This window comes from Lycium barbarum, chromosome 5 (assembly GCF_019175385.1).
Source record: "Lycium barbarum isolate Lr01 chromosome 5, ASM1917538v2, whole genome shotgun sequence".
NCBI classification, from domain to species: domain Eukaryota; kingdom Viridiplantae; phylum Streptophyta; class Magnoliopsida; order Solanales; family Solanaceae; genus Lycium; species Lycium barbarum.
Window position 1 is genome coordinate 23,440,510 of NC_083341.1, and position 21,613 is coordinate 23,462,122.

At 32.7% G+C, this 21,613-nt stretch overlaps 2 protein-coding genes and 1 long non-coding RNA gene across 4 annotated transcripts; 1 reads left to right on the forward strand and 2 right to left on the reverse strand.

The window, feature by feature from the left end:
- Positions 1–1,889: 1,889 nt before the first annotated feature.
- LOC132639322 (xylulose kinase 2-like) lies at positions 1,890–9,161 on the reverse strand. Its single transcript, XM_060355774.1, has 6 exons — positions 9,121–9,161; positions 7,270–7,387; positions 3,531–3,604; positions 2,737–3,439; positions 2,562–2,650; positions 1,890–2,043 (listed from the first exon to the last, which is right to left on the reverse strand). The coding sequence occupies exons 1-6, from the start codon at positions 9,159–9,161 to the stop codon at positions 1,890–1,892; spliced, it is 1,179 nt and encodes a 392-aa protein (XP_060211757.1).
- Positions 9,162–9,753: 592 nt separating this feature from the next.
- LOC132640727 (serine carboxypeptidase-like 13) lies at positions 9,754–20,789 on the forward strand. Of its 2 annotated transcripts, XM_060357471.1 has the most exons (13): positions 9,754–10,143; positions 14,953–15,095; positions 15,677–15,753; positions 16,128–16,250; positions 16,381–16,483; positions 16,575–16,612; positions 17,400–17,498; positions 17,963–18,049; positions 18,264–18,398; positions 19,202–19,273; positions 19,367–19,485; positions 20,043–20,156; positions 20,253–20,789. In XM_060357471.1, the coding sequence occupies exons 1-13, from the start codon at positions 9,992–9,994 to the stop codon at positions 20,308–20,310; spliced, it is 1,320 nt and encodes a 439-aa protein (XP_060213454.1). In that variant the 5' UTR covers positions 9,754–9,991; the 3' UTR covers positions 20,311–20,789. The 2 variants fall into 2 exon arrangements, with proteins under 2 accessions (XP_060213454.1, XP_060213455.1); XM_060357472.1 differs by lacking the exons at positions 16,381–16,483; positions 16,575–16,612.
- On the reverse strand, positions 13,536–14,206 carry LOC132640728 (uncharacterized). Its single transcript, XR_009582352.1, has 2 exons — positions 14,024–14,206; positions 13,536–13,773 (listed from the first exon to the last, which is right to left on the reverse strand). It is a non-coding gene; the product is annotated as an uncharacterized LOC132640728 (long non-coding RNA).
- Positions 20,790–21,613: the final 824 nt, after the last annotated feature.

Sequence of the window (21,613 nt, forward strand, 5' to 3'; positions counted from 1 at the left end):
TAATGATCACTCGATTTAGTGCGTACTGACTTAGTAGATCATCTTTCCTGACTCAAAATACATCAAATTGATTAAATATTATATATTGATCACTAGATATCGTTGATTTCCTTTATTTATCACTAAATATGTGTGAATTAAGTAGTTCACATCAATTCACTCTAATGATAACTCGATTTAGTGCATACTGACTTAGTATATCATATTTCCTGACTCAAAATACATCAATTTGATTAAGTATATACACTGATCACTAAATATTGTTGATTTCCTTTGTTTATCATTAACTATGGGTGAATCAAGTAGTTCACAGTGCATACTGACTTAGTAGATCATCTTTCCTGACTCAAAATACCATCAAATTGATTAAGTATTATATATTAATCACTAAATATCATTGATTTCATTTGTTTATCACTAAATATGGGTGAATCAAGTAGTTGATATTAATTCACTCTAATGATCATTGGATTTAGTGCATACTGACTTAATAGATCATCTTTCCTGACTCAAAATACCATCAAATTGATTAAGTATTATAAATTAATCACTACATATCGTTGATTTCCTTTGTTTATCACTAAATATCATTGATTTCCCTTTGTTGATCACTAAATATGGGTGAATCAAGTAGTATCTGTTGCAACTACTGTAATATCTGTTGCAGCAAGTGTAGTATCTGTTGCAACAACTGTAGTATCTGTTGCAACAAGTGACACAGTTGTTGAACAAGTCCTTACACTACTAAAAAACAAGATTTTCCGATAAAAAAAATGGCAATTTCCGACCTCATGAGGTCGGTTTTGGGCAAAAAACGACCTCAAAACTGACCTCAAAATCAGGTCGGAAAATAGTGGGTCGGAATTATTACCGACCTCATGAGGTCGCAAAAAACCGACCTCATGAGGTCGGTAATGTTTTTTGAGCCGGGTATTAATTAAATAAAATACCAACCTCATTAGGTTGGTAAATTATATTAATAATATAATGATATGAGTTTATCGACCTCCTGAGGTCGGTAATTTATATGAATATATGATATATTGTTTTAGATAATTTACAATTTCTAGATAATTTTACAGAAAACCGACCTCATGAGGTCGGTAATTTGCAATTTCTTGGAAAATTTTGCAGAAAACCGACCTCATGAGGTCGGTATTCTACAAAAAAATTGTAGGATCCAGCTGCTATTCCAACCGCCCCCCTGTCAAGATGAAACAATTTTATATTCAACTAAAACCGGCTCAAATAGCTGCCAACAATTCACCAAAGTACTGAAAAATATAAAACATTAAGCTACTTCAACAAACACATATATTACAGCCAATAATACGTCAAATTCAATTCGAAACTACTTCAAAGTTGAATCAAAACGTCATTCAAACATTCCGAAGAGACATTAAGCTACTTCAACATTCGCAAACATCTACACAACATTAAACTACTTCACAACCTTTGCAAACATCCACAAAACATTAAACTAGTAGATCTACACTAAGTTAGTATACAACATTAGACTAAGTTAGTCTACAACATTAGACTACTTCACCTCTCACAAACATCCACAAAACACTTACACAATCCACAAATCCATTCTTCGGGTTCTTCACTGTTTATTTTTTTCTTTTTCTTCTTCTTCTTCACATGAGTGATTCTGAATGTCTCATATTGAGGCAATATCCTCCCTTGTTTGAGTTCTTGCAAAAATAATAATTGAGTAATTAATAAAGAAAATGAAATAAATTACCAATTTTTTTTAAATGAAAATGAAATAAATGGAAGATTTAACTCGCAGATAGAAAATATAAGGAAATGTATCTATAGTTCTATACTAACACCTAAAAAAGAGCAAAGAGGTTTTGGCAGATAACATTGTGAACCTAGCTAAATCAAAGTGCTTCTCTAACCACTTCACCAGCAAGAACAGAGAAGAGGCCAATAGAGACATTGAATTGAATGCACAGATGTGGATCCAGAATTTGAACATACATTGGGATTCTTTTCTCCTCATCGCTAGCCAGTCGGGATGCTATCTCTCTTCTCCTTCGTCACTTAACCATCAAAATATGGTATTTAATTAACAAACTCTTTTTTTGATATTTACTAGTTCGGTATCCTCCCATGGCCGTTTTACTGGGTCCATATTCTATTATGTACACTAATTTAGTGGATTTTTTAACTTAGTGTCTAAGCCAAGTTATTGGGTTCGGACGAACACTTGGTCAGTCCCTGATTGAATGGATGATTAGTTTCTACTAAATCCTCTCTCCCACTGTCTATAGCCACTATACTATCACGATTTGCGTTTATTTTCTGATCATTATCAAATATCAAGTATGAATAAAGAACAGAAACCATGGGATACAATAATGGTATAACGAAAATCTGTAATCATTTGTAATCTCCATAAGGAAGAGCAGACTATCAATTTTTCATCATCACTAGTGTCTTCCTCGGTAAGGACACAAAGGGGCTTAACAAGAAGCCTCACTGATTTCGAGAAAAAAATGCTTTATATTTCTTCTGATGAATTGGAGTTTAAAGCAAGGAAAAAGATCTACCTCTCCACAAAATAGGAAGCAATAGGTCCAGCAATAGGATGTGTAGGAGCTAGTTTTCCAAGCTTTTCCTCCAAACCAGGAGTTGTGGCCTAGAGAACCAAGTAAAGCACAAATTAACCAAGCAACAAAACTAACATTCACTGAAAATCTAACAATGATTAAAATAGATAAGCACTAATTTCTTCAAAAACACATAACATTCACCAAGAAGTGCTATTACCTTTAAAATGATTTCGGACCACGCTCTCTGCTTAATGTCCATCAAATTCATCCCTGCACCGTCAGTATGATCAATGCTAGCATAGCCCCCAATAAGCAAAGACGCCATAAAGGAGCTAACAAGGGAGATCCTCTCAGTATTATTATAAACTTCTGGTTGTGTCTCAAAAAATCTACGGATCTGCGGACCAGTAAATCTCTCGTATGCACGAGAACCGATAAGTCTAGACAACTCCATTGCCCCTCCAACAACTTTTTCTATCGCCTTGCATTGTTCTGTCGTGCTGTTGTCCATCCATATTGGAGATTCTTTTGTCGAAAAAGCATTATTTAGTTGCTCTACCAATGATTTCTTAGAGTCTAGAGACGATAATATTGAAGCACTGCCTTTTTTCCAATATACACTACCATGTTGCTGTCCACTAACAGAAACATCAGCAATTTTCCCAAAATCCAATTTTGATGATTTTTCGAGTCTTTGAAGAATCAATTCAAATGCCTCTACCCACATTAATGTGGGTGAAACAATTCTTCCATTTACTAACGGGTCGCGATAAACGCCACCTTCAGTTTTGTAATGAGATAACTCAGAATCGAAATTAATCAATTTTGCAACCACAATATTCAGATTGGCATCAAGCACAGTAGCCTTCAGTGACCTGATAATCCACAAAAACATAAACAAAAAATCACACATGACCCAATTACTTTATTTTTCTTGAAATCACAAATACCCAGTTGATAATAAACCTAATACATTGCTCCCTCTCTCCCAATTTATGTGACACCTTTACGATTTCAAGATCCAAGAGCACACAAAGCACCTATTCAGAATCAAAACCAAGAAGCAATATGGAAATGAGTTATCAAACATCAAGAGCCATTAACACCCCCACCTTTTTTTTTTTAAAAAAAAAGAACAAGAATGTAAAGACTACATTTTTTTTTTTCAAAATTCTCAATTTAGTAATGTAATTTTCCATAGCTAAAATCAGCTCTCTCTCAACAAACAACCACAGTTCCACTCTGGTAAAAAAAATCTCAAATTATGATAAGACAGAAAATATGTAACACCCACAACAAGAAAAACAAACAGATCTTTCAAAAGGGTAAATAAGCAGCCAAGTTAAAACAAAAAATAAAGTAATATAAATCGAATTACCAGTAAGAAAATAACTTGTAGCTACTCAACACAAGACTAACCTAAACATGCTTATACTTCTACAAATCCAGTGGAAAAAGAGAAAATATTCTTTTGCTTAGTTTAAAAACTAGATGTTTCCATTACCTAAATGCCATAGAGTTACGACTAAATGCTCATTTGAACAAGATACAGGAGCTGGAAATATACAGCCAAAATTATAACAGTAATCACTGGTCACTAATATTAATTTCGTTTAACTATAACCCAAAAAATAATCAACAAGACCCACAAAAAAGGGAGCAAAAAACCAATGCACATTAACGTTTCCAGCTATAATCAACCAAATACACTAACCCATAAAACCAAATCAGTGAGAAACTTACCAAAGAAGCAAAAAACTAAATGTGTCTTGAAGAACCCTAAACTAGAACCCAAGCAATTAAAAAACATACCTGGAATAGATGGTGGTGGCGACGAAGCCGAATCTGGTTGGCTGGCAGCGGAGCTGGCTGGCGGCGAAGGTACGACGATGTGGGTGAGGATACGGTGGTGGTGAAAGGAGGAGAGAGAGAGGAGTGGGCGGGGGAGGGGGTGTGGGGGTTTTAAATTTTGAGTGAAAAGTAAAAATGGGGGTAAAGGAACAAAGGGTTAATAAATTAAGTGATCAGATTTTTTTTTTATTATTATATTTATCGACCTCACAAGGTCTGCAACTTAAATAATTATTTTTTTGACAAAATATACCGACCTCATGAGGTCGGTATATTTAATAATTTTATTTTTTATTTAAAATAATACCGACCTCATGAGGTCGGTATTCTTTCAAATTAAAAATAAAGTTATAATATTTATCATCAAATAAATTTCCGACCTAGTGAGGTCGGTACATTATTTTTTCAAATTTTGGTAAAATATTACCGACCTCATGAGGTCGGTTTATTTTAAAAAAAATTAAAAAATAAATATTACGACTTTTTTTCCGACCTCAACTGAGGTCGGTAAAACCTGTTTTTTTAGTAGTGTTACTCTTGTTGGATAAACACAACAAGTTACCCAATTTCTGCAACAAGTCACTCCACTTGTTAAGAAAACCCCAAAATGCAACTTAGTTGCTGCAACAAGGCCTGTCAGTTGTTGCAACAGATTGCTTACTTGTTGAAATCTTTTAGCAGTTGGATAAAACCCAATAAGATACTAGTTGCTGCAATAAGTCCTATTACTTGTTAGATAAAACACAACAAGTTACAAATCTGTTGCAACAGATTCATTAGTTGTTAAAAATTGTTCAGCAATTTATTAACAAGAATACACACATTTGTGATTGAACACGATCAATATATCATATAAACCAAGTTCACAAACACCAAGAACAGAAATTATCATTCTAAAAAAGAACAACATTAAAATGTCATAAAGTTCCAACAAATAACTATTATTACAACACAGTGCAATTAACAACTATGGAGCATTTCGGTTTGGACATGTTGTTTTTTGTGCCAACTGTTTTGCATAAGGAGCATTTATTTTTTCTCGTTCGCAATGATTCTCCGATTCCACGCCTCCTCTTTGTCCACCTTTTTCTGGGTTTGCTAGGATAAACATATGGAGGAGGTATCTCTCTCTCTAATTCAAAACTTCTTTTCAAGATGTTTTTTTTGGTGGGGTGGTGCAAAAAACAAAAAACAAAAACTTTTCAAAACTTTTTTTAAAACAATTTTTTTGGGGGTGGGTGGGTGGAGTAAGAAACCAAAGAAAAAAAAAATTCTTTTCAATTTTTTTTCCGGGGAGGGGGGGGGGGGGGGGGGGGGTGTGGTGCAAAAAATCAAAAACAAAAACATTTCAAAACTCTTTTTAAAAAATAAAATTAATTTTTTTGGGAGGTAGGGAGTGGGGGCGAGGGGGAGGGGGATGGTGCCAAAAATAAAAAACAAAAACTTTTTTTTAAAAAAATAATTTTTTTTTTTTTGAGAGGGTGGGGGTGGGGGTGGGGTCTAGGGAGGGGGCGTGGTGGGGGCTGGGGGTGGTGAAAAAAAATACTTTTAAAAAAATATTTTTTTTTGGTGGGGGTAGGGGTGGGGGCCAAGGGGGGGGGGGGGGGCGTGGTGGAGGCTGGGGCAGGGGGTGGTGATTGTGCAAAAAAAAAACTTTTTAAAAAAATATTTTTTTTGGTGGGGCGTGGGGTGGGGCAAAGGAGAGGGAGTGGTCGGGGGCTGGGGCAGGGGTGGGGGTGGTGCAAAAAAACAAAAAAAAATAAATTTAAAATCTTTTTTAAAAAAACATTTTTTTGGTGGGGGTGGGGGGCAAGGGAGGGGGGCAGGGGGCAGGGGGCAGGGGTGGGGTTGGTGCAAAAAAACAAAAAACACTTTTCAAAATCTTTTTTGATTTTTTTTTTTGGTGGGGGTTGGGGGACAAGGGCAGGGAGCGGGGTGGGGGTGGGTCAGGGAGCGGGTGGGGGCGAGGGACAAAGTGTTAAAAATAAAACTTGAGGGCAAAGTGTTAAAAATAAAGTTGAGGGTCAAAGTGTCAAAAATAAAACTGTTGGGCAAGCTCAAAATCCCTTAATAACTAATAAAAAATCATCACCTCTACTCAATAATTAAAACTTGAATCACCTCCCCTCAATTTTAAAACTTAAAGTTCACTTATATTTAAATGCCTCCGAGAGAGCGGGGAAAACTAAGTTTTAAAAAGTGATCTTCAAACCAGAGAGTGGAGGACAAGATGCACTATTCTCTTGCATGAATTTATTCACTTTATTGTATTTTGCACATAATGTAAGACACAAATTCCAAGCTTGAATTTTTTCTAATATTTATACACTTTTTATGATATACAAGCTTGATGTTAATATAGTTCCATCATATATCTCTCTCGAGGATTAAATAACAAATTCGAATATTAGAACAGAGCAATTTTCAATTCATATCAGAAAGTACTAGCAGTTATATTCTTGCCCCACTGCTTTTTATGATTTTTTTTTTTTGGTAATTAAGAAATTTTATTCATCACCAAAAGTGTTCCAATACATAGCTACAGCTTCCAATCGCTGGTGCTGCTTCTATTTTTAGCAAACCATCAAAAGGTACCAATTAGAAGGAGATTTCTTCCCTGTTCAGGTCCTTAGCACTCTACCACTATTTCTACCAGCCTCAAATCATGTATTACAACTTACTAAAAAACGCAAGACAGTAGGTAGGTTCTGGCCCTGCCAGAGGCTCGAATATTGGCTATGACTGCTGTATCTTTGGCTAGGCTGTCCGTTGTTCTGCTTTTGTGCTCAAAGATCCGCTGGTTTCTCTCTATCCATATTGTGTGGGCTAGTTCAGCGTATAGTAATTTGAAAACCTGAGCCTTTGTCGATTTCCCTTTCGCCATCTGGATGAACCATTGTTGCATTTGGTCCCAGTGGGTTGCTGTATAAGGCTGCATTCGAACCCACTGCATTACTCTAGTCCATAGACACCTGGTAAACACACAGTCCATAAAAATAACCTCATGGTGGATTTTTTTTTTTTTTTTACACCGACAATGTATATGAGCCAACGAGCATCTTGGGGTGAGATCTAAACACTCTCCTATGTATTGTAGCTTTTATTGTGATAGAAACTGTCTTTTGGCCTCTGGTAGAGAGTACACCAGAAACGGTCTTTTATTGTAGCTTCAACTTTGCTTTAAAAATCGAAATGTACGATCAACAAATTATGGGAAAAAGAGCTATAAGTTTTTGCAACAAATTCCTAAAGTGCGGAAAATAAATTGCAACCACAAACAAAATATAAGGCACTACGGATACTAATTAAGCTTTGCTAGTCTGTTGGCAAACCTGGTCTTCTAGGTTCCTCTAGGAAAAATTTCCTGCACAATCCTCCTAGTAACCACCTGTTGCTTTTGCCTTTTATTAATGAACCTTTGTGAGTATTATTTTGTTTATTCTTTAATTCTTTTCTCCAAAGTTCTCTATTATTCAAGGGCAACAACAGCGACTTTTTCGAATGTAGAATGATGAACTTCGTTGATCACTTATTTCTTGTTTCTTCAATCGAGGGACAAAGTGGCGTATCTCTCGAGTGAATGATTATGTGAATTTTATTGGAGCATTTGATTGTCAAGAAACATTCAGCTGTACTTTTAGTTGATCTTGGGAAAGAATGTGATAGTATTTGAACTCTTGATTTCTTTGTGAATATTCCATGAGCTTATGAGATTTTTGAGACGTTTTTTCAAGGGAATATGTACTCCTTTATATAGGCATATACAAGGTAGAGTTTAGGGCATGGTAGCCCCCAGGAAATCGGACTTTTGGACTTAAAGACCATGAATTAAGGTTTTGTGGGGACCCGACTTAAAGCCAGTAAATTTTAAATGTCTAAATTAAGGTTTCATGCAAAAATTAGACAAATCTAAACATGAAGTCACGCAATAAAATTTCAAGATTAACATATAAAATCCCTAAAAGTGATAATTCATACTAATCATATAAACGGCCGGGAAACAAATATATGACTATGATACCAGTAAAGGAACTCAGGTAGAAATAGTTATAGAGACTTGTAGGTTTTTCCTTGCGGAAATGAATCTCTTGAAACCATGACTTGAATTATTGATTGTTGGGATTTCTCATAAGTCGATGAATTCTCTGTTTCACAGCCTGAATATCCTCGTAGATGCAATTTCTCTCTTTAGAAAATCATAGCCTCTATCACTTAATGGAGAAAACACATTTTTCAGACCTTTTAAGTGGCATAATCGTTTATATACTTTTACACCATTAGTATATAGAATTTAAACCCAATTTCAAACCTTATAAATGGCTTAAGTCATCCGCGGCCACCTAAACTTGTCCAGATTTTCCACTTAGACACCTCAACCCAACCGTGTTCCTATTGAACACTTCTACCATTCTGGATTTGTACATATTAAACACAAGATCACCATCAGTCCAAATATTATGGTGCGTGAAACTCACACGCAGGTTATGTGGAAAGACGACGAATAAAATCATGACATGTGGCATATGGACTCAAATAATTATTCAAAACTAAATTTTGAATTAAAAAGAAAATAAAAAATTACTTAAATATATTTGGCCAATGAATTAACCAAAAAAGAAAATAGAAACTTAATTTCTATACCCCCACCGCCAACACCACCCACCCAACCATTGCCCTTTTCTTCTTTCTTCCTCGTAGAAACTACCTCATTGTCCATCCATCCATCTCTTTCTCTTCCCAAGCCATGTCCCTTGAAAAAAAGATTTGAAAAAAAAATACTGAAAAAGAAGAAGAAGGGAAAAGTTATTTAAAAAATATATATATATATTTTTTTTTACAGCATGACCCATGCGCTTAACAATAAGTGCACGATACTTTTTGTGCCGAATCAGCGTAAGTGTTAAATAGGTACACATCTGTTAAGGTAGAAGTGTTCAATAGGAATAAGATTGGGTTGAGGTGTCTATGCGTAATTGGTGGACAAGTTTAGGTGACCACGGATGACTTAAGCCCTTATAATCAATGAATGCCTTGGAATTCTAAAAGTTCTTCCATGTCTAATAAAAAAATTTACGTTTAAAGCTTGAGAATGAAATGTTATCCGTTAAGGAGCGCTTAAAACCACCATAGTGAATTTTCTACCGTGAGAATTCGAATTAGTTGATCCAGTGAATTCCAAACAACACATCATTAAACTAAATAAGATATTAATGCAAACCATTTCTGATGTATCGCTTTCTAGATTAACATTATTAATATTAGGAAACCAATGAGTATCCACGTAGCCTCACGTGATCGATGCTGTAACACCAATTAAAAATGACCCCTATGCAGCTAATCTACTATTATCAAAATTGAGAGCCCCCTCAGTAACTTGTCTTGTTTATATAATACATTTATAAATTACTTTCTGCTTCTCAGTTAAGTCTTACTAAGGTTAATCGAAAGCCGGTAAAAATTTATTAGCAAGAGGGAATTATTTCTCATCCAGTCTTATCTATCCTTTGTATTCGAGGGAGAGGCTGGAATCGAAAAAAATCAGGTTCCATATTCTCCATTTGCAAGCAAAGAAAAGAATGGAATACTCGAAGATGTGTTTGATCCAGGTTGCTCTGATTATCTTCTTAATTGTTGTATTTGAGATCTGCCCACAGTTTGCTTTTGCTGGTTCGCCTGTCGAGTACCTTCCTGGATTTGAAGGACCACTTCCTTTTCAACTTGAAACCGGGTAATTAACTTTCTCATTTACTAATCTCTAAGTTAAAGAGGCAAAATGCCCAGGGAAAATTACGCTAACGTAGTTCTTATTTTCTGTATAAACACCCAATTTATCCATATTTATGTATAAACACATTTTATACACTTTATACCAGGTTGATACATTTATTTATAATGTTTTTTTCCTTAGGTATAATGTTGTATAATATTGTATATTAGGCAACGTGGCATAAATTTTCAAAAACAGTATATTTTTTGAAAATGTTCCGTTTATTCCCTCGGTAACTTTTGTATTTTACATGAAGATGTTTGATTGGTATTGTGTTTGAGAAAGAAAAAAAAAATCTTTAGCTTATGTCAAAAATATCACTCCCTTCGTCTGAAATCTCAATTTATGTGGTATTGTTCGAATTCGAGAGTCAAATGAGTTTCTTTTTAATCACATATTTTTCATTGATAAACTTTAAGCAAAAGTTTGACTCTCTTACACTGAAACGCAACATGAATTGGAACAGATATTTAAATTTAATATCTTAAATATTTCATATAAGTACATGATATATATTTGATAAAATTGAAAGTTTAGTCAAAACGTCTATAATAATATAATGCGTTCTAGCTGCAAAGTTTGCGTCCCCAGTGGAGTAGCTGTCACTTAGTTTTCTCATGTTGTCTTTACGTGTCTATTATGTTAATTAGAGCCGGTTTGGCCTAGCGGTTAAAAACTGCTTATTTTGAGAAGTTTTTTTTGTAAAGTACTTTTAAAAAAAAAACATTTTTGGTGAGAAGCAGTTTGGTTAATTAATTTGAAAAGTGCTTTTGACTACTTTTAATAAGCATATTGTGTTTGGCTATTCCTTTTAAAAAGGTGTTTTTGAGTGTTAAATTACGAAAAAGAACAACCATTAATTAACGTTTACTCGGATACTTAAGTTCACTATATAATCCATTTAAAATTATATACCAACTGTAGAGAACTTGATTACTCAAGTAAATTATCCAATCCATTTAAAGTTATTCAAAAGTAGATATTATTTGTTACCTTTTTTTGGGTTGAAAAAGTACACAAACAGTAAAAGAACTTGGGTACTGAAGTTCAAACTTAAAATGTGAAAGCTAACGTTATATAGGTGAATAAAACAAAAAATTATTAATTAGAAATAAATGGATTAATGAGGGTATACCTGATAAATATGTATTAATGGTAGGAATATTTTTGTCTTAAAAAATAATTTTCTGCTTCTGTTTTTTCCAAGAAGCAGAAATTTTCTACTTCTCCCCAACCACAGAAAAACTGCTTCTGCTTAAAAACAGTTTTATTAATTTGCCAAACACCTCAAATATCCAAAAAAGGTGCTTTTTCTTAAAAAAAAAAAAAAAAAAAAGAAGCACCTTCGACCTCAAAACCGCTAGGTCAAACAGGCTCTTAGGCAACTCATAGGCAGGGTGGACACAAAATTACGTTACTGAGTTTATTCGTACTCAATATTTTCAGTGCAAAATATAAATTTTTATGTAAAAATTGCTAAATTTACAATAAGTAGCAGGTATAAACCAATAACTTAAACATAACGGATTTAATACTAAATTGTTTAATAATTGAACCCACAAAATTTAAATTCTCAATCCATCTCTGTAGTCATGGGCTCCACATTTATTTATTGGTTTCATTATAGGAAAACATTTAATTTACACCCTAAAGTTGTATCAAAATGTTATTTACATGCACTAATTTTGCCGGTTCCGTTACAACATATTCTTCCCTAAAGTACATCATGAAACTTTATTAGTGTTAGAAACATATGGAGTATTTTCAATATAAACTTGTATTAGATAGTTTGAAAGATTAATAATATTGGCTAGTTTTGATCATTTCAAGATACGACAAATAAAATACTATCATTGTCTTAATTTATGTGACACTTTTTTAGTTTTTGAGATTCACACTATGTAAACTTTGACCGGCATTTTATAATGCATTTTTCATCATATTGAAATGCAATAAACTGCAACTTGTAGTACTTTTCATATAATTTTTGAATATTTAAAATTTAATTTTAAAACATTAAGTTAATCTAATTCAATTTAACTCAAACATCAGTCAAATTGACTCTCAAAAAGTGAAAGGTGTCACATAAATTGAGACAAAGGGAGTAATAAACATTAAGTACAGTCAAACCTCTCTATAATTATCATTCGTTATAACAACATTTCACTATAATGGCCTGATTTTCTCCGGAACCAATTTTTCATGTTGTATTTTACTTTTCTATAACAACATTCTACCTATAATAGCAATACTGCAGTAGCATTCATTATAGCGGTATATTCTTTGTAAAATTACTTCTCCATAATAGTCATACTCAAATATTGTGTAATAATATGTTGTAAGAAATATACTATGTAGAAAAAAATATTAAAATATTTATGGTAATCATCATAAATGTCATGCACGTACAGTAAATTTCAAGTACAAATATCTAAAAGGAAAACGTTATTTAACTAATTGACAACAAAAGTGCTAATGAAGAGCCTCAACCTACTGCTACTTGGGGTGAGATAGAAGAGTCAACTGTCAAGCTCTTAGACAACCTTCAAGGGAAAGTTATTGAATTCTCTTTTGATGAAAGTTTGGACAAAATCTTCATTATTTCAACCGTTATATCACTAAAAGACTGGAATTTATGAAGCAACCTACAGTTGTAGAATTCTTGCGTCAAACTTGAAATATTTAAATAAATTTTCAATTAATTTTAAATGCATATGTTCCTTAGATTTTAATTCTTTATCGGTGCGGTACAAGACTAGTTATGAATTTATTAGTCTTTTTAATTTTTAATTAATGAAATACGAAAATCAATTGGGATTTTAAAAATTACAAGAATTTTGTTTTCGTTTATAACATAAAAAGTACAGAAAAATAATTGTTTGCATACTTTTGTTTATTACGGCTAAATGAGATTTAAACATCAAATGTCAGTATACGCATATAATAGCACCTCACTATAGCATCCATGAAATTTTCGGACAAACGCTGCCATTATAAAGATGTTTGACTGTAGATGAAAATAAATTTTGGAAGGTGATTTGAGTAAGGCCTTGCATCTATTTCATGTGCAAGGAAAATTCGCAGGAACGTCCTTATTTTGGGATGGTCTTTAATTTTTGTCCTCAGTTAGAACCTCTAGGTTTTGGGTTCGAACCTCCGCTCAGTAAAAAATTGAAAAAAAAAAAAATCACAAGGTAGAGTTTGGATTCGCAAGCTTCAATTAAGCAATTTGTGTGTTTTTTAGTCCTTTTGCAGACGGAACCCAAACAAAATAATGGATTGTCTACTCTACAAAGGGTAATTTGGTATTTTTCAAAGTGACTTGCAACCACAAAATGAAGATTGAAAAGAAAAGAAAACTCTATCTCATCTTATTAGATTATCCGCCATTACAAATAAATTATTGCTCTCCCTTTGTTATAGAATTCTCCAATTAAAAACCAAGAATTCTTCTGACATTCACTAGCAACTCATCCTGGTATTTGTCTTCCATGTACTTCGCAATTATATTGCATACACCTTCTTTCTCGTTCAAGGCCTCCTTAACCAACCATTTGTAGTATTTCCATTCCAATCTTGAGTACACTGAAACTGTAAGTTGCAACATCTACATTCACTAAAAATTGCTAAATGAAAATAATGATTAGAGAAAAATTAAGAGAGGAACAATTATTAATTGAATGAAGGAAGTAGTATCAAAAGAGAAATGCAAGAAAAATATAATTGGAGCTCGGATCAAAGGCTAACAAGATAAAAAGGGGATAGAAATATTAAAATCAGAGAAATCCCTATATCAAAATTGGAGAAAAGTGAGAAACTTAACAATTATAAGAAATCGTACCAAAATACACCCAATCATGAAATATGCCATGAATCTTTGTTCTGAAACCATGTGGGATTGGTCAAATATAAGGTCAGATGAGCTCTAGATGCTTCGATTTCATGCAAAATGGAGTCTTCAGTGTTTTCTGTTGCTTTTCGGTTTGTTTATACGTGTAACTACTAACCCATTTTGTATAATACAATACAGAAAAGAACTTACAGAGTATTGATTTAAATGCCTGAATTTCCCTTCTTAATATATAACCGTCCATTATTTTGTTTGGGTTCCCCTAGCAAAAGGACTAAAAACACACAAATTGTTTAATTGAAGGTTAAATGTGCTTAGTCGAATATGATAGGGACTAAAATAGGAGTAATGCAATAACACAGGGACTGAAAAAGCTATTTTCCCTTTTTTGCCTATTTACTAGTCCACTAGAAAGACAATTATTCATAAAGTGAAAGACGGAGCACTTCATACTACTAGAAAATCTATTTTTTTTTTATTGACAAATGTTTAGTGGCTATTTTTCACTGAATATTAGTGGGAAAAATCTAAACAATAGTGTTTTCACACGAAAAAAATTAGAAAGTGTTCTAGCGTTTCAATGGAAACTTGTTTCCACCATGCATTTTCCAGTGAGCTAGTTCATTGGGAATGAAGTGGAAAAGTCATGCTTTGTAGCACAAATTTTCCACTAAATGTCGGTGAGAAAAATCTCAGTAGTGTCAATCGATGAGGACACTCCCTTTTGAGATACCACCAATTCTTCCGATAATAAATTGAGAGTCGATTATGTTCCTATTCCTTTTTGTCATTCTATTATGTTCCTATTCCTTTTTGTCATTCTATTATGTTCCTATTCCTTTTTGTCACCTTTGATAATGAGATATACATTATGTTTATGTTGATGATTCCCAAATTAATACTACGAATTATATTATCAGGTATATAGGAGTAGGTGAAGATGAGGTGCAACTCTTCTACTACTTTATAAAGTCACAATCTAATCCTAAAGTCGATCCTCTTATTTATTGGTTTACGGGAGGTCCCGGTTGCTCTCCGTTAAATGCCATTCTGTTTGAACTAGGTAAATTATTCATCTTTTACCCTTTATATCATTTAAAAAAAAAAATGCACCATGTTACTAAGTTGTTGTGATTTTTTTTTATTAGTATTATTATTATATTGGTAACAGGGAAGGTAAAAATTTATCTACACCGGTTGTTTATATCATACCAATGGATGCGTGTCTTAAGTTTGGAATATATACAACTATCACTTAATCATGATGAATTAATGTATATATTCACTTCATTAAATTGCTTAACCATTGTAAATTGCATTGATTTGGTATAAACACCCGGTGTGGGTAAATATTTACCGAACCGGGAAAGGTGAAAGAAAAAGAAGAAATTAGGATCGTGAGATAATGTATGTTATTTACTTTTTCTTTAGTCCGTTCCAAAAAAAATAATCTTATTATTTAAAAATAATTTGATTTTAAATTTCTCATTTTATCTTTAATGAGATAATTTATAGCTACACAAATATTTATGGCTCGTCTCACACAATAAGTTTCTAAAGTTGCTTTCTTTGATCTCTATACCGAGTCAAAATGCATCACATAAATTTAAACGGATTTTTTCAATTACTTGCTAAACCTTGCAGGGCCTGTGGAGTTGGACATTAGAGCGTATAATGGGAGCTTGCCAACGTTATCTTTAAATCCGTATGCATACACAAAGGTGAGAAACAAAAAAAAAGTTTGAATGTAATATATTAAAAAAGTTAACTCATTAGGCTATCCCGGACAAATTTTAAATATTGGTCTCAAACAAGATCATTTCCGCTAATGACCCTAATAATAACAGACTTACAGGAAACCATTATGAAATAATAATAATAGCTAACTAAAAATCACTACAAAAAGATTTGAAATTAGCTACTTGGTCGACGTCGCTAATTTGTTACTAAAAATTGCTCGTAGATAATAGACTTGTTTTTTTTTGTTGATAATCCATCGTTAAATAGGTTGTTTAGCTACAAAATTTATTAGTCATTATTTTTTATTTATTTTTTATTTATAGTGATACTGCAACTGCTAATGATTAAATTATAGGTGGCAAACATGATTTTTGTAGATTTGCCAGTAGGGAGTGGATACTCGTATGCAACAACACAAAAGGCAAATCACTCGGATGATTTACAATCAGGTGATCATGCTAATGAATTTCTTCGTAAGGTAAGTCAACTCATGATATTATTTTAATGCCTTCAGGCTAGTTCATTTTGATGCTTGATTGTCACTATAATAGAATTCTAAATCTATTTTTTTTTTTTTGAGTTTACTAATTTATTAAAGTATTTTACAGTGGTTAGTTGAGCATCAAGAATATCTCAATAATCCTTTCTATGTTGCTGGAGACTCGTATAGTGGAATTACAGTTCCTATAGTTACTCAAGTGATATCAAATGGTAATAAATACAACTAGTTTATTACAATTAATACAAAAATTGTCAAAAGCTACAGTTATCCACTTTTCCGTACGCAAATTGTGCAATCCAGGTAATGATATGGGAATCAAGCCATGGATCAATCTTAAGGTTGGTAATCATACATGTTCTATACCTTTAATTAGAAGAATATGTACATGTTGATGGAGATTAAACCAAGCTAATTTAATGATTGATTCACTGAAACATTTATTTAGTTTATGTTTTCTTGATTTTCGTGAACGTATTGAGTTGAATATTGCTAATATAATATTCAATGAGTTATTACAGTTAATTTTACGGATCGTCATTGGAATTTATCACTATTAGGGTAAAGTCATGAAACTATAATATACTATATATATGACAGTAAAGTCAAAAAATACATTATGTATCCATTATAACGGGAAAAAAAATCATCAAGGTTAATAAAAATATTTTTGGGACCTTATTGTTATAGTAAGTAAACTTCAGTTATTATAATGTGACAAAAAAATAATTTTGGGCCTTTACTGTTATAGTGAGTAATGTTCAGTGTGACCTTAAATAAAATTAACCCTAGTCAATCTGTACTAATAAATGTTTTAATATTTAGTGACCTTGCAATAGCTATACTGGAGCGAGGTTTACCCTGTGCACACCCGAAGGATAGTGACTAGGGGTTCCCTTGTCATAGAAAAAAATAGCTGCAACTTTCATGGAATGATTGTTTTGGATACCCACCCGGTAGTCGGAATTCACATTGGGGTCCCATCTAATTTGAATTCGCGAGGCCCATATAAGGGCGAAGCTCTTCATAATAAGATTTTCTCTATACCCAAAACTCAAACCCAAGAACTTTAAGAGCGAAGGAATCCTACTGTTAATTATGCATTTGTCTAATAAATGGTATTAGCAGGGATACATTCTTGGCAATCCAGTAACATTTTCTGGTCAAGATTATTATAAGATCCCTTTTGCTCATGGGATGGGCCTAATTCCTGACGAACTATACAAGGTATGGGCTTATTCACAAAGCTTTCTTTTTCTTTCGAGCATTCACATTTCTTTTTGGTTAATTTCACAAATGATTACTTTTCATTTCGTTTCATTGCATTAAAAATATTAAATTATTTTTTATAATCAAAGAATTATCTAACTTTATTTGAGTATCACAGAGAGTCAATAACTATTTTTGTAATTAAAAATTTACTTAACTTTGCCTAAGCATTACAAAAAGTCGTTAAGACGAAACGAAAAAGATATTTAAGCAAAGCTGACTAACTTTTTTGTTACAAAAAGTTGTTTAATGCCTTTGTGCTACTTAGACTAAGTGGGTGACTTTTTTGATAAAAAAGTAATTTTGTTAGTTTGGTGCAAAAACATGGAGTTGTAAAACTTAAGTGATCATCCGTGAAATTACAACGTTCCTTTATTGAAAACCATCGATAATTAATTAAGTGTGCTTAATTTCTTAAACAGTCACTAGTGACCAACTGTGGAGGAGAGTACAAACATAATGGTTCAACCAAATCACTTTGTTCAAGGGACATGCGTACTTTCGATTGGGTAAGCTCACAATTATTTCTTTGAGAAATTATGTTAGTCGTACTTTTTATTAGGTGCGTATTGAATTTTCTAAAAGTAATGCATTTATTGAAAAATTCGACACAGATGCATTGACATTTTATGGAGAGGATTTGAGCGACGTAATTTTAATATTGTTTTCGTGGAATAAATTTTTACAGCCAAGTTAATAATTAAGAGCCATTGATTAATGCAGTTGATTAAGGATATTTATCAATATCATATCCTAGAGTCCCCTTGTGATCCTGTATCATATGATTCAAGAAGATCATTGAGTGAGAATGTTCAAAACCTCAAAAGTCCTGCTGCATACCCTGGAGTAAAATGTCGAGTAAGTTACCATCAGTATTTCATTTTTATTTTATAATTTTATAGTTTTATATTTTCGGTTTATATTTTTTTCCTTTTGAAAAGGTATTATTCTAACGAAAAGGATTAAATCTTCCCCTGCACTAATTGAAATTGAACAACTTTGTCCTCATACTTGTGGTTTAGTATTATCTCTAACATTAGGAAACTTTTCCCTTTGAACCCTAACGGACCTCCAACTTGGTAATTTGAAAACAGACATAATACATAAACAGACCCTTAAACTTGACCTCAGCTGACAAGTATATCCTCCAACTTTGAGTGTGTACAAGTAGACACCTCAACTTGTCTCTACTTTGATAGTTGAACACTCCAACTTACAAAATGATCATCTAGACAGCTCCAAAATTTATGTGTCACATCAGCATTTGGGTTCACGTGTTCAACTTTATATAAGTTGAGGTGTCTACTTGATTTCACTCAAAGTTGGAGGGCATACTTGCCAGTTGAAGCCAAGTTTGATGGCCTATTTATGTATTATGCCTCGAAAATATCGTCAATGTTGAGGGGTAAATTTGAACCGTTTTTCTGAAGAATTTGAACACATGAAATTCACTTATTTCACGTCGAAACTCCATTAATGGCAAGAACAAATACAAAACAATTTGCTAATGGCAAAAATATGAACAAGCCAATATCATAACGATCGATAAAATTGAACAGTTTCGAATACAGAAACAAATTTAGACTTTTCCCCTTTATTCTATTATGGTAAGAAAATGAGGGCAAACTTATAATAATTTGCTCCCTCCGTAATTTTTTTAGGAAGAATGGCACGAACTCTCTGTGATTTGGGCCAATGATAAGAATGTCAGAGATGCTCTTCATGTTAGAAAGGTATCAAATTTTTACGAATAAAAGATTTTTAAAAAAATATTGAAACTTAGATGTTAATGTTATTACTAAAATACAAAATTAAATTAAACTCAGGGAACTACTGGAGCATGGGAACGATGCAGGAGTAACTTGTCTTTTGCAATAATTGTTAACAATACTATACCATATCATGCAAATCTTAGCCGTAAAGGCTTCAGGTCTCTTATTTACAGGTATTAGACTATTCTATTTTGAGGTAATAATACTGTAGACATATTTTAGGGGTTAATTTCACAAATGGAACTCAATTTTTACTTTAGCAATAAAGTCACTATATAATGTTGTAATGAAAAGGTCACTCAACTTTTTTAAAGTATTAAATACTAAAATACTTTTATAATTGGAAAAAGCTACTCAATTTTATCTAAGTATTATAAAAAGTCACTAAACAATTATTTTATAACCAAAAAGTCATTCGACTTTGCCTAACAACCTAAGTATCACTGAAAATGTCTGATTTTTTTTTCCTCCAGATGACTGTTTGTGATATTTGGGCCAAGTTACATTTTAGTTATAAAAACAGGTTAGCGACTTTTGTGATACTTAGATAAAGTTGAGTGACTTCTTTGTTACAAAAATATTTAAACGACTTTGATGCAGTAAATTAAAAGTTGAGTGACCATCCATAAAATTAACCCCATATTTTAGATGTGAATTTTCAAAACATTAAGATGTATTGAGCATAAATATTTTTCTTTTTGTTCTTTAATTAACTTTTTGTTTGGAGTAGTGGTGATCACGACATGGTTATACCATTTATTTCAACTCAAGCATGGATTAAATCACTAAACTACTCAATTAGTGATGATTGGAAGCCGTGGATTATAGATGGTCAAGTTGCTGGGTGAGTTCCTAACCTAAATATTTCTTCAATTATTCCTTGGATTATCATGCAAATTAGGTAAATTGAACTAACTAGTTAAGCTTTATTGTTGCATAGCTATACAAGAAGTTACTCCAACCAAATGACGTTCGCGACGGTCAAGGCAAGAAACTAACTTCATTTTACTTTCCCCTGGCTAATACTTTGCTCGCATTCAATATTTATATTAAGCTAATGAATGAAATGTATGCGTCTTCATACACATGTTTATCAGTTAACCATAGTTAAGCTACATCTATTTTCACTTTTTTTAACTGCCAAATAAAATTATCTAATTTAATATAAATATCAAGTGCGAGTATATATAATTCTATTTAATGCCTTTTGAATTCAGGGAGCAGGGCATACTGCCCCCGAGTGGAATCCTGTGGAATGTCTTGCCATGTTAAGGCGTTGGTTATCCTATGTACCACTCCACTCTAATTGACTTTCAGGATATTTAATGGGACTCTAGTTAGTTGATTTTTTTGAGTTGAGAAGCTCCTTTATAGGATTTTAGTTAGATATATTAATAGTATAACGAATTTTCATATCATCAGCTTAATTTAATTGGCTATGATAGGTTATTAATTTATTTTTCTGGTTGTCATCTCAAGTTTGATATATGAATAATTACTTGTTATTGTCAGGCAATTTAACTTGATGGTACAAATAATTTATATTTTGTCGGTGCATAGAACTTAAGTTCCTTTATTTATAATTGGCGTCTGATTATTTGACGCTATAATTCAAGAATTGATGCTCTTTCTATATCCAAAATTTTTATTTCACAAGAGGAAAAAAAAAACATAAAAGTTATGATAAACCTATAACAAAAAATTTGCCGAATATAATATGTTGCAGTATTCCATATGTAGGGATATCTTGGTTTGGAACAGTTATAATATTGCAGCATCTTAAATTAATTTTGTAGGACAAATTGTTGTCTATTGGACAATTATCTCTTTCACTGAGTTTGCAACTTTAATTTAAGCGGTAAGCCTGATCAGGTGGTTCCCAAAAATTTCTATTCAGTAGTTACAAGCTTTTATTTATTGATAGGGAAAAAGGTCGAATTGTTTATTTTGAATTTTGAGGTGGCAAGAGTATACATATGAATGAAATTTGATCTTCTTGAGTAAATTGCTGCATAAATTCCATTTAAAAGTTGGTTATGTAGTTTGTTGAAGATGAAGGAATAAATATACACTCATTGTAGTTGAATCCAAAAAGAAGGCTAAGCAAGATGATGTCGTCCAGAGCAGAAGAATAAGGAAAAATGACGGATGCCTTTGTTTTTCAAATTCGATTAATAAGCATCGGGCTATTTACATTTAAAATTGTCATATTTGATCGATGGACAAGAGTCGTTTTTCGGCATCTAAAATTGCTGAAAAATCCACTTTGCGCGAGGAATGCTTCAGAATTTTCGGTATCTT